This window comes from Anser cygnoides, chromosome 2 (genome assembly GCF_040182565.1).
Source record: "Anser cygnoides isolate HZ-2024a breed goose chromosome 2, Taihu_goose_T2T_genome, whole genome shotgun sequence".
Classification (NCBI taxonomy): Eukaryota; Metazoa; Chordata; class Aves; order Anseriformes; family Anatidae; genus Anser; species Anser cygnoides.
The window spans coordinates 16,376,080-16,389,732 of record NC_089874.1 but is presented as its reverse complement, the minus strand read 5'-3'; the positions used below and the strand labels follow the sequence as shown (position 1 = coordinate 16,389,732).

Genomic DNA, 13,653 nt, shown 5'->3' with positions numbered 1-13,653 from the left:
CTGCAGAAAAAGTTAAAGGATTCTGCATTATGCCCTCTAATAGATACAGCAACGTTCCTGGAAAGAAGAAATAGAGATACTGAGAAGTTCCGATCCATTTTTAGAAACTAAAGAAAGTTACTAATATTAAAGTATGAGCAGACTTGCAAAAATAATCCATTTTGGAGGAAATTTGTTTCTGGTAATGCTCAAGTTTGAATACAGAGAGAACAAATCGAACAAATCACATGTAAGGAGGTTACTTATTTTCATATACACAAGGGTTTTGTTTGTTTGTTTTTAATGTTATTTAAAGCACTTTTCTGTAGTGGTAAATAGATAAAGAAAACCTTGTGTTCTTACTTTGAGGTCTCAAACTAGTTTTAAAAGCACTGCATAAAGAAGAAAACTTATCACTGTAAGCAAAACTTTTTATGAAAGTAATGCATTCTTTTGCATTTTCATACTTTTTCTTAACTCAATTTAGTGCTTGTAGAAGGTGTCAATGACTCAAATTAATTCTGATACAGAGAGTACATTCATGGATCAATACAAAACCAAAAACCTCCTTGTATGCCCTAGCAATTATATTTTGAACTTGGTGTGAAAGGCCAATATTTGCAGGTGATAATTTAGCTTACTTTCCTTTCATTCACCTATGCATTGAAACGTTCAACATTATACCAGGTGTTGTACTAGATCCAAGCCTTACAAAGCATAATCAAAGAAAACAGTGAAGAAAACACAAATCAATTGCATAACAACACTGAAAAGTAATTTGATTAATTCAGTATACATTTTTTTTCCTGACTGCTCTTTTGTCATGAAGATTGACAATTTTTTTGTTACTGTTAACATCCTGTAATACACAATGCAAATGTAATGCCATCACATATGCTATTTCAAGCAATAATGCTACATGTTTACCTTGCAGATTAAATATCTTAGAGTGATGAAACTTTATTCAGATGGTGGTAATTTCTGGGTATTAGCAGCTTCTGCTGAAGTGCAGGGATCACGAGCAATGACTCATTTCCACACTAATCTTTTGATTATCCAACTGAACAAAGTAAACTTAGAACGAGCGCATTCAGCACTTCTGTACTAATTCAGCCTTCAATTTAATTTTCAAAATATATTTAAGTCTATATATGTACTAAGACTGCATTTATGCACCATTAATACCTTTTTCTTCAACAATTCTGTTCTGTACTCTCAAAAAAATTAGCCCACTACTGCTATATAATAATACATTTTCAGATGTTAAGCTGGTTCATTCATAAAAACAGAAAGCAAAAACAAAAAGCTCCCTTAAAAAGAAATCAACATTTTTCACCCCTTAAGAAAGGCTGGGTTTCTGTAAAAACAGGACAACGGAATCAGTTTTCCAGAATTATGTTTCACTATGTAACCAACGTGTGCCTATACCTCATGCAAACCACACCTGAATTTTAAACCAAGCGTTTCTCTGAACTATTTACATGCACTCTCCGTATTTCAATCCTGGGTACAGCTAACTGAGGTTTCTTGTAACTCAACACCCCTGTTAAAGCTGCAGAGGAGGCGCCATGAATTCCAACATTTAAACACATTCTGAAGATGCACAGACAACATAGGACTAACTAACTATTTTCCTTCAAATGTCATAGAGTGGCTTGGGTTGGAAGGGACATTAAAGCCCATCCAGTTCAAACCCCCTGCCATGGGCAGGGACACCTCCCACCAGACCAGGTTGCCCAAAGCCCCATCCAGCCTGGCCTTGAACACCTCCAGGGACGGGGCATCCACAGCCTCTCTGGGCAGCCTGTGCCAGTGCCTCACCACCCTCTGAATAATATCTGACTGCAAGGATTCCCTATAACCGACTGATAAGCAGAATCTTCCATGGATGCTACAATGAATATTAGCTTGCATTTGCGAAGCAAATATTACACTGCCACCTCTCTTGAGCTTGACATTGGTTCTTATCACAATAATTGATACACAGTTTTTGACATAACAGAGCATTAGATCAAGCGACCACTCAGTCACTGAAGAGTTGGCTATTTCTTTCCAGTGTGATTTAACAGTCAAGAATGAAAGACATAATATAATTACAATGTAAAATTATGTTATTATCTGCTTAGATTTTCTTTGTCATAAAATGTTCTGGCTTTTGGAACAGCTGCATCATAGTTTGTTTTGGCTGAATACGACTAGCACATTAGAGACAGGAGTCACACATGGTAATACAACTCTAGTCCTCCTGATGCACTTGGAGGCTTTGGAAAGTTAACAGACAAGTCCACTGACACAGATGGAGCTCAAAAAGCTTTGGGGTTTGTTTGGATCAAGGACTTCCTACCAGCACATATCCCTACCATTTCCCGTGAGCAGACCCAGCTGCAAGAAGATGGAGTTTGTTTATTTTCGTGGCCAGTCTAACAGCCAGTACAATCCTACATGAAGAACTTTCCAGATGTGCACTCAAGAGCCCCCTTATGAGCATAAGTACAAAAAGGTTGTTTTGGGATAAATACAAAAATAAATACCAATTCTGAAGCAATTACCAACCACAAAAATAAGTCTTGATGATGTTTCCTTACTATCATGCAAACGGCAAAAAGCAACGTTGAGGTTCCCGGCAGGAGACGACGGCTCTGTGGGCAACGGCAAAGTACAGAAGAGGCAAAACCAAAGCTGTTTCTAGGAAGCTCAATACCAAAGCATGAACGAAAACTGAGTGTGGCTGCTCCGAGGAGACCTCTCACACAGCAAACAGGTGATGCTCTTTGGTACCCATATCTTCTGTGCTGAGGGACATGCAAAGAAGCTCCTGCCCGTCAGTCAGCATCTCCTGGCTCGGCTTTGCTGATGTGCGGGAGCAGGAGGAGCGGCTCAGCGGGCCTCTGTCCGTGGTGCTTAAGCAGCCAACCGCTCCTCGGGCAGATGCAGCACACGAAGGGTTCAGCTCAGCTGAACGCAGCTTGGTGCCCTGGTACCACAGACACAAGCTCCTCTGAACCTGCAGGAACCAACAGGCCACACCGATGGAATCTGGGAACGGGAAAACACTTCCAGGGACCAGCGTGGATTTTACATGATTACATTATTTTTTATTTTTTGAATCAACAGTGATCTTTCTGATCGCCGACTAACGCTAGCCTGGCAACCAGTCCCACCAGAACTGTACTATAAATACAACGATAAATGTTCCTCTCTCCTTGACAGTTTCTGACATTTTTCAGTCGGGCTGCAAAACGTTTAACAGCTACTCAATATCCAAACACATCTGGTGGTGCCCTACATGTATCCTGCTATCTGATCAAAATGCTCTGGAATTCTGAATGAACAGTACAGAAATTTAAGGGTACAACATCTATCCAGCTATCTATACCTAGCCTCAGCAGAACTTTATTTTCATCTGCTTCTAAGTTTAATTTGTCATGCCTACTTCCCTACAAAACATGCCAATATTCAAAAAAGCCAACCTTAAAAACAAACTTATTAACTGAATTTTGTACCTGTTTTACACTTGTACACCCAGAATAGGTTGTATGTTGGCCACCACTTGAGGATATCCCATTGTTTTTGTCAAATAATGAAACTGAAATCATTCTTACAGTCTTCCTTGTTTATTAACGGACTTTGCAGCACTCATACAATACCAATACCAGTTCTTTTCCAGCACAAAAGATGATATTAAGTATTTCTGTGTGGCATTATCATTGATTTTACCCCACCTAACCCAACGATAAAACTTAAAATTCTATATAATCTTAAAATCTGTTTTGTTCAGCTTGTAACCCTGCAATAGGACAATAAAAAATAATCTAAATGCAGTACTCCAAAGCTCAAAATAGTTCCTTTGGAATTTGCTGTTGATGGGTCAGAGATAAAAATCTACTACCAAGATTTTCACGTAAGTGGAGTTAAAGTTGGACAGAATTGAAAAATGTAATGCCACAAAATAAGCTATCAAGCTACTACTCCTTACATTACCTTGGAATGAAAAGATAGATACCAGAAGAAACAAAAATATCAAATAAAGTGAAAAAAAATCTTAGAACTACCCTGTAAATTAGTCTTTAACAATCAAAGGAAACAGAGCGTGTAATAATTTAAAAGTAATCTTCACAGAAAGATACCCACAGGTCTTTTATATGAAATTGGTGTCCTGATAGACCCACTGGCTCTGAATATCAGGTGAACCCAATTAACCTAATTTGATGCTTGTCCATTCTGGGACATTTATTTTAGATGTTACACAAAATCCTTTAGGATACTAGAGAGAAAATGATAAATAGGCTGTAAAGGTTATGACATTAATTTTACTGTCATTCTCATGCTTTAAGCAGGCATCAAAACTAAAAATCTCATCCTCTGGGAAGGGAGAACTATCTGAAAGTAATTACAGTACTTATTATCATAACAGTATTAAACTAAACCACTGTGACCCTAACTGAATTTATTTTTGGTACGTTTTGTTAAAAGAACAAAGCTTCTCGATGATGACTATACCTTCCAATGCAGTGAACATTAGTTCAGGTACCAGAAGAAAGCATTAACTCAGATCTTATAATTTCATATTAGGCTTAATTACATTCCTAGTTTTAAATTAAAACTTGTAAAGAAGCATTAGTTAAATAATATTAAGTAATTTCATTTCAGAAGGAAAACATTTAGCCAAAAAGAAAAAATTAAATATTTAACACAGTTTAGAAAATATGTTCTAACAGAAGCCTATGAAATGTCAAATTATATTTAAAAAGCAATTTCATTCACTTCATTTTTCACACCTGTTCTTTCCCATACTGTGCCATCTTGTAAATGACAGTTCCATTCAATCATTATTTCCCCAAATTTAGGAACTTTTTAAAAACCAAGTTCCCCAGAAAGTATGAATTAGTAATAGCTTCCAGGAAATTTAGCAACATCTGTAAGTATTTAAAGGTTGAGTTAGACCTGAAGTAGGATTAAACCATTGAAGCTATGAAATATGACAAAAACGCTGAGGAAATAAAAATGACACACACAAAAATTGACTAGTGTAACACACAAAGGTATTTGTTCAAGCAACTGGTTTTGCCAAAAGCCTACAGTGCTTGGCTACTTTATAAATCAAATGCAAGGCATCAAGCCAATTTGTTTAAAAAAAAAGAAAAAAGGCCAAAATGACAATAGCTAGGCAATAGGCTATTTGCATTTCTGAAAACCTGCAAAAATATTCTGCATTTCACTATCCAAGTCTTCAGTCACATGTCTTATTTGTTCTTACTCAAAATTTTCTATTTTAATTGTATTTTCACGATAGGATTTCATCCTACATCAGTAGCTCCTCATCCTACAACTATATATCCGAAGAGATATACACACACTAAACCAGCAGCTTTCTTACAAGAGAAATTACACACTGCTTATGTTTCCATACCTAGGTAATTAATCAGGGAGAAATGCGTGTCTGTAGCAGAATTCTTTTGGCTGAGACCATTAGGTGACTTCAGCAGACAGCCAAAAAGAAACAGAAGCCTCACTGCAACTGGTCATTTTTCCCAGTACGAACCCATCAGAACTTAATCCCAGGCTATTTTTAAATTTTTGATCATCCTATGTGATGGGCCAGTCAGAGCACGTTTCCTGAACTTCAAGCCTTACATGCACCGAATGCCTGGACAAAAATTCTTCACTTCATACCCTGTTACGTGATCTATATAATGGTTCTCTGGCACGCCTGCATTATGCCCATCTGTCAGAGTGGAACTGTGCCTACACAACAGGTTCCATGCTACTTTCAATAATATCACGTTGATAATAAAAGCTTACTTACAAAACAATACAGCGCATCTTCAGCTTTCAGCTACATCTTTTGGCTTAAAAGAAAAACCAAAGGAAGGTGATTGTTTTCCTTGAGGAGAGAAATCTTTTCAAACCAACTTTTTTCAATTGCATGAATAAAGACTAGCACATACACTGCTAGCAACAAGGACACTCCATGATTTTATTTATTTATTTATTTTTTACTGTTGCACACAGCTCAGGAGTCACAATAATTCTTATTTTACAATTATAACCACCTCCAAGAGAGCAAGCTCAAGGACCTGAGAAGAATTATACAGAAGTTTCTCGAAAGTGTGCATGGGAGAAGACAGCAATATCAATTGAATGAAGGAGCAATATCAGTTCATCATTTTATGAAATGTGGACAGGAGAAATCGTAGCTGAACAGTCTTTACGACTGTAAATTACCCTATTTTCCATTTGAAAAAAACAGCATTCTGAAAAATTAAAAAGAGCAAAGAACAGCAAGGTTGCTATTATGCCTAGCATTAGACAATTCATAGAACATCAAGAAATAATGCTTTGCTTTCCTCTAAATTTCCACAGATTGCCATTTCATATTTTCATTAGTAAATAGCTTCTCAGTAGTACTGCTTTGGACACCGTGAGCTGAAGTCTGGATGTAGAGAGACACCTTTGCTATAATGCTCTATTACAACGTTAAGGCTTCTGATTTTAAAGTAGCCCTGGATCTTACTGTTATGAAAGTAAATGTGAAGTGATGAATCAGTAAAAATTGCTACACTTTGTTCTTGATTTTGAGGGCAGCTGGAAACAAGTCTTGGAAAACAAACTCATTTTTGCAAGATAGAAATATTGACAGTGTACATTTCACGTACTAACAATTTACATTCAAATTATTATTTTTTTTTAAATCAAGAGAGACAAACATCTAACACTTATTTGGCCACGGGTACTCCAGAATTTACTTTGAAATTCAAACTGTGCAATTCTTTCTTCTACTGCTTCCCCCTGTGTTATCCTAGCCCTTAACTAAGTATTCATTTATTGTTTTGGTCCAAATCTCTAAGACGTTTTGCCACAGTTCTCAGTAATGCAGTTTCACAAGACAGAATCTATATATCTTACTGTTCTGTTATTAATATGTAACGTCACTCACGGTGGAACTGCAGTACACCGTTACGGTTTTCAGCCACAATACAGTTTGCCATGCCTGATTAAATTGTGAGACTTTTTGACTTTATTGATGTTCACAATTAATGACTGTTTTGGCCAAATAAGCACAGAACACATCATTTATTTTCCACTACGTTATTTGTTGCAGTACCTTTGCTTTGTTTTCAGTTAAACAATATCACAAGTACTAAACAGTGACTGCATTACGGTCAGAGCACAGCTTACTTAGGGTCAGACAAGCACCTGTCGTTGTGCACACTGGTACTCACAGGATCATCCGGGCTGGCAGGGCCCCGGCAGGTCATCCAGTCCGACTCCCCTGCTCAAGGCAGGGTCAGCACTGAGCTTAGGGCTTTGTCCAGATGAGTCTTGAAAATCTCCAGCTCAACAGATGCCTTTCAGAAACCAAATGACATTTACCGCTTGACCACAAAGGATGACCTGAAAACCACAGTAACGTTGAGCCTATGCCTATAGGACAGATTGTTCCAGCAATTCCTGCTCCAAGGCTTTCACCACGCTTCAGAATTAGCTGTAAAGGTACTCAAAAATTCCTGCATTTCACGCTATGCTGAAGGATTAAATAGAATTTGACTTTATGAGAGGCAGAGAGAAAAGAAACTTTGTAATAGTGCCACATCTACTTTTTTTATTTGCTCTTACGCTAAAGATAAACAGGTTATTTCAAAGAGCAGAATGAGGTTAATGTGTGACGAAAGTACTAACAAAAATAATTAAAGATTACTAAAGGAAAGAACAAGAAAACAGAACTTGCATACTACTTGCTCACCCCAGCCCTGCCATCTTCCTCAGCTTTGACAGCAGAGGAATAAACTATTACTGGTAACTTAATAAGACTTTTCTGGTGAAAATTAAGTTTTAGGACGCTGTTAATTATCAGTTTAGATTACAGAAATAACCAACTTATCAGTTTAGAATACAGAAATAACCAACCAGGGCTGTAATTTTCAGCATTACAGAGCAAGGAGAGCAAGTGTTTTGTTTCCTTAATTTGGAAGTCCTGACATATTTTGGAGATATTTGATACCTCACAACGGACTCACACAGTCAAAACATATTTGAATGTCTCCGATAACAAAGCCATAAAATTCCATTAATATTCTATGGATTAAGACATGAGCATAGCACATTCACCTGCACAATCCCTGACTGAAGCTTGAAACATGACATGAAAGTCTTAGCAGAAACGTAGCTGGCGCTCAAATCAGGCGAGGACCCAATGAGAAACAATCAATCCCTAATCACTTCTTCTATTTGCACTGGGGTATTTTGTGTCCTTTGGACACTGCCCTGAATATAACTTGTTGTGCCCTTCCGGAAGGATTCTGTACAGGGGTTTTGTTATTTACAGTCTGGAGATGTTGTTAATGCTCTCCTTAGAGGACAGATAACCAACAGCTGACAAAAATTCAGCAAGCAAAACACCACTCCGAACTTTGCAAGGTGAATTGCCTTTGCGATTCTGACTCAAATAATGGAGCTATTTCTGACTTTACAGCTCCGGAGCTGAGTAGTACTAAGTTTTGCAATGGTATTACCTGTATGTAAAGTGAGCATCGTTTACAGTTGTTTCTGTAAGAATTTCCATTATGGAGTTTCTTAAAAAAAAAGTCAGCTAGACAGCTTCAGTCAGAAATGTACTTTCTCTACCTGACAAAAACATTTATAATGCTTATGCAGCAACATCCCTCACACAGAAAATATAGTACATTTTTTAAAAGCAATTTCAATGTGTCCTATACAAAACAAGCGTTCCAGAGCTAGAAAAAAAAAAAGAAAGAAAAATAGAAGGAGCATACCGTTATATGGAAAAGACGACAAATTGAGAAGGCAAACCTGTGTCTGATCTAGCAACAGAGTACCTAGGCCAAGGTGGTATATATCACCAGTATGTTAAAATTCAAATTGCCTATCAACTAATCACTTTTAGGAGGCTTGGTTGTTCAAGATCCATAAAAAAGGGCTCACCTTATCACCAAGCACACTACATCCTACACACTACTAGGCCTTATAGTTTCCCTCAACAAAAAAGCTCTTCGTAAAAGTTATGTACTGGAGCATTTGGTTTCTTATTTTGAAGGAGGCACAGCTGGTCCTTGCAGATTGCACTGTGCTGAAAAATAACCCAGGTAACTGATCAGGTGTTGTACTAAGAACTGCTTCAACTGCTTTCATGCTATGCTGATTCCACCTCCAAATTTTGTATACAACATTGCTAACCTGGACTGTGCTTCAGGGTTAAGGACCTTTTCTCTGGAGAGCTGAGTGCCTACTATACTTTAACACCACATACTTTCAAAACCAGAGATGCAAATATAATAGTTGGATTTTCTTAATGATGCAGAACATTAAAATCATTGTCCAACTAGGAATTATAACCTATGTTTCCTAAACACAGTCCTATCACCATTCACCAGAAAGAGGGACTTAACAGACCACTCTTGGTGACTGGCCTAAGCAACTCAATCCTATACGAATTCCACCTTTTCTGCTTCCTCAGCATATAATAAGCTATTCTGCATTGGAAGAATCCAACATTAAGTTTACAAATTAGAACAATCTCACTGAAACACCCTCTCAAAACTCACAGTTCCAAATTTAATGCAAAATTAAAAGGTTAGGTTGTATATAAATTCCGTGATAAGCACCTGTTGTGGGTTAATCCCAGTAGACACTCACTTCCTCCTCAACTAGTAGGACCAAGTAAAAGGAAAAGAATAATAAAAGCAAGAAAACTTGAGGGTTGGGATAAAATGTTTAATAGGTGAAGAAGTGGAACGAGAAGAACACAGAGCAACACAAGTGACGCAAAGGCAACCACTCACCACCTCCCACGGGTAGATGGACACCCAGCCAGCTCCTGAGCAGAAGATGGCAGCCTCCCTGAGCTCCCCTTCTTCCCCCTCTTCATTGCTCAGCATGATGTTACATGGCATGGAATATCTCTCTGGCCAGCTTGGGTCACCTGCCCAGTTGTGTCCCCTCCCAACCCTGCGTACCCCCAACTCTACTCACTGGGAGGGCAGTGTGCGAAACAGAGAAGGCCTTGATGCTCTGCAAACTGCTCAGCCACAGCAAAAACATGGCTCTGTTGGCAGCATTGTTTTGGTCGCAGATCTAAACCACAGCCCCATGCAGGCTGCTCTGAAGAAACTTAACTCCATCCCAGCTGGATCCAGTATAGCATTAAAGAGCACTGCATAACTTCTGTTGTTGTAGACAAAAAATCCCCAACACACAATAGATTTATTCAAACTTATTTTGCAAATTTAAGACCAGTTCAACTTCCACAGCTGCAGAACCCTGGTGAAGATCGCTGCAAGAGAAGCGACCACCCAGCTGTGTGCTGAGCACATGCAGAGGCAGCAGCACCCTCCCTCCCTGCTGCTGTACCCAAACTGTTACACACAGACCCCAGCAGAGCAGTTCAGCTGTTGTGCCTGCATTCTTTGCTCAAACAGTCACATCCATCTCCTCTTCTGGGAAAGGACGCATCACTTTGAAGGATTCTCCCGCCTGGAACGCCCCAATTCCCTCGTTTCAAGCTCCCAGAGGTCTGATCCGACTGACAAAGCAACGGCTGGGCCAAAGGGTCTGATATTTATTTTAGAAGCATGAAACAGTATATTTTTTTAGACGACCTGGTATAAACACATTTCCTAATACCAACTGGAAAATGTAGAGAGACAAAAATATTCCACGGGCTTATCCAGGTTTGGTGATATTGCGTGATTGATTAGCATCCAGGAGCAGCACAGAACAGCATCTGTTGTTCAAACTGGTGAGCCACTCGCCATGTAGTGTGCTGGACAAGATTTGCAGACAAAGCATAAGCATGTTCTATGAATTACTTAAATATCTTTTTTTGTAGAATTTATAACTGTCTGTCAGCACGTTACTTACTGATGAAACATACCTGCTCATTACAAAAAACCTTCACGCAGATAAACACGCAAAAGAATAAATTGAATTCTAACCTGTCCTACTTCACTGCCTTCATTCACTTATCTTATGTTGATTTTATTGTGCAAATAGTCCTTGCCAATATCATTTTCATTTCTGTATCCGCCACCCTGCTTGTTGATTGAAAAATGTTAAAGGCACAAAGCTTCAAAGGCAATGGGACATCCTTAATGAAGTATCCCCCAAACATGCTCATGGAGGGGAAAAAAAAAAGGAAATAAACATGTCAAAATTATTCCTGGCCACTGTCCAACAACCAGCTGTGGTGCTCAGACGATGCTAACCCTGGGAACATTCTTCTTTCTCTACGGGCCTCCAGCTTTGCCTTCTGTTCCTAAGGATATTTGTATTCCTAACTCACTCAGTTTAATCTCAAACTAAGCAAGACCAAGCTGAATTAGTACTTCAAGAGAAAAACAATTAAGCATGACCAAGATTTTAAAGCAACTAGGCTTTTGTGGTGTGACAACCAGTACATTTTCAACCATTTCTCACAAAAATCATGCTATTTGTGGAACACCTATGCTGCCTAAATCATTTCAATCCTTCAAGTTCTGAAACTGAACTTCCACCTGCTTAGGGTAATTAAATATATATATTTTTTTGATAGTGGGACTAATTCCCGTATTATGGCCAAATTCAGACTTTAATAGTGACCTTCAGTGGCTCTAAGTTTCATCAGAGTTTAAAGTATCATACAGATACTTTATAGATACAATCATAGGAAGGGTTGGGTTGGAAGAGACCATGAAAGATCATCCAGTTCCACCCACGCACCCCCCATCATCCCTGGAGGTGTTCAAGGCCAGGCTGGATGGGGCTTTGAGCTACCTGGTCTGGTGGGAGGTGTCCCTGCCCATGGCAGGGGGTTGGAATTACATTATCTTTAAGGTCCCTCCCTTCCCACCCAAACCATTCCACGATTCTCTGAAAGACAGTTGTGTTCTGATTTTTTTTTCAGTGACAAACAGCATGTATTCTGAGATTCTCCCATCAGGCATCTTCTGATCTAGGGTAAATCCAAGAGAACAGGAAAAGTCTATCTATTTTGAGCACCAGTGGCAAATAACCCAAGTCTATCAGAATGCTAGTCAACATTTTAGCAGTACTTGAATTATACATAATAAAATATCAAGTCACTCAAAAAAGCAACATAAAAATTGCCCTTACAAATCTAGTCAGGAGGCACTCTGTAACTAAACTTCAGTCTGCGAACTTTGAAAGTGAGAAACCACTGCACCTAAAACCAAAACGTGTGCAGTTCTGCAAAGCATGCCATTACACCTGCTGTGGTATGTTTGTTTACACATTACTTTCTATAGCCTGTTCCAAACTGAGGCACGTAATATTGCCTTAGACAAGTCAAATGAATTAATTACTATCAAACCCTAGACGTATTTATGCATTTTGTCATAACAGTAATTTACGTGTCTACTCAAGGACAGAACTTGCAGAACTCTAAATAATAACACAGTTGACTACATCGTCTGAAAGCTTAAAAACCCACCTAATTCCAATTATTCCTTGATTTTATTATAAATTGTTAAAACCAAACACACCTTTTCTCCTCAATAAACACACTGAGATTAGGCCCAGTTCTTCCCTGCATCACCACCATGTTCATCACTTGGCCTCCAGCACATTGGAGACATCTAAATCAAAGTTTTCTTTAAGTTAAACCACTAGAAGATCAACATGCACACACACAGAGGACCACACAAGATCAACATCAAGTGTACATCCTTTAACTTGTCTTCTGCACAAAAAGCAGGATGTAATTTGCATAGGACTCTGAAACCACATTCTTTTCAAAGAAAATTCATCACTACTGAGGGAATTTTCTACTGCAAAAGGTGAAATTTCTAATGGAGAGCCACGTCCATTACAATCTCAGCACTTCACAAAGTAAATTCAAAACAGGTTACCTTTAATTACAATACAACATGCAATTCCTCACTGTCTTCATCTGAGTAGGAGTGAAATTAAACAGGAAAAAGGAAAGAAGGTCTCTACATCCTATTAGACGGCAAGCAGGCTTGCTTCACTACAGTCGTACTCACTTTCAACTGAGTTCACCGTTTTTTTCATAACATGAAGTCAAAAGCAAGCTGTTTTGAAAAAAATCTTTAACCAAAAGCACCACCTTGCTGCACAGGACGCCCAGAACTCCTGCCATGTGTTTAACACATACCCAAGCGCACGTGTTAAGCAAGCACTCTTCAGATGAAGTTTCCTATGAAATCTCAGGCACCTGGAGATCAAATAAAGGCAATGATAAATGGGAAAAGGTTTAATTTCAAGATATCAGCAGTATCTTTGACCTGTTTAGTTATACTCACTTGGTGCTGCATGGTCCCCACCCCTGTATAATACAGTAGTCATATATGTGACTACTGTATCAATACTCAAACACAGATTCCAGCATAAAGTAATACGTGGGTAAGAACCTCTGAGCTCCACAACAAAAATACGCACATCTGATAGCCACGTTACCAACTACCTGACAAAGCAGTTAAGAACTGGGCTGCATGCTGACTGCATTCCAGTTATAACTACAGCATCATACTCATGAGAACTTCCCAATAAAAATTAAAGGAGACATTTCCATTAAAATACACTCATCTTAAACTTCACTAGCAGAGCAGCACAGTTAACACGAACACCAACTGGTCTAACTTCTATTTATATAGAAAAGCCCAGGCTGTGGTATGTATGAGAAAAACTAAGAAAAGGGCT

General features: G+C 38.6%; 1 protein-coding gene across 9 annotated transcripts in view; it reads right to left on the bottom strand.

The window, feature by feature from the left end:
* ZNF438 (zinc finger protein 438) overlaps positions 1-13,653 on the bottom strand; it is a 50,927-nt gene that overhangs the window by 21,860 nt on the left and 15,414 nt on the right. For 2 of the 9 annotated variants that reach the window (XM_066991536.1, XM_066991531.1), the window contains one exon: positions 1-57. The exons of 1 other annotated variant lie outside the window; for it this stretch is intronic. In XM_066991536.1, coding sequence (XP_066847637.1) covers positions 1-28 — 28 coding nt within the window. In that variant the 5' untranslated portion in view covers positions 29-57. Of the gene's footprint in view, positions 58-2,564; positions 2,984-5,785; positions 5,829-7,202; positions 7,375-13,108; positions 13,169-13,653 lie in introns of all 9 variants that reach the window. 6 more of the 9 variants (XM_066991532.1, XM_066991533.1, XM_066991534.1 and 3 more) reach the window with 6 other exon arrangements.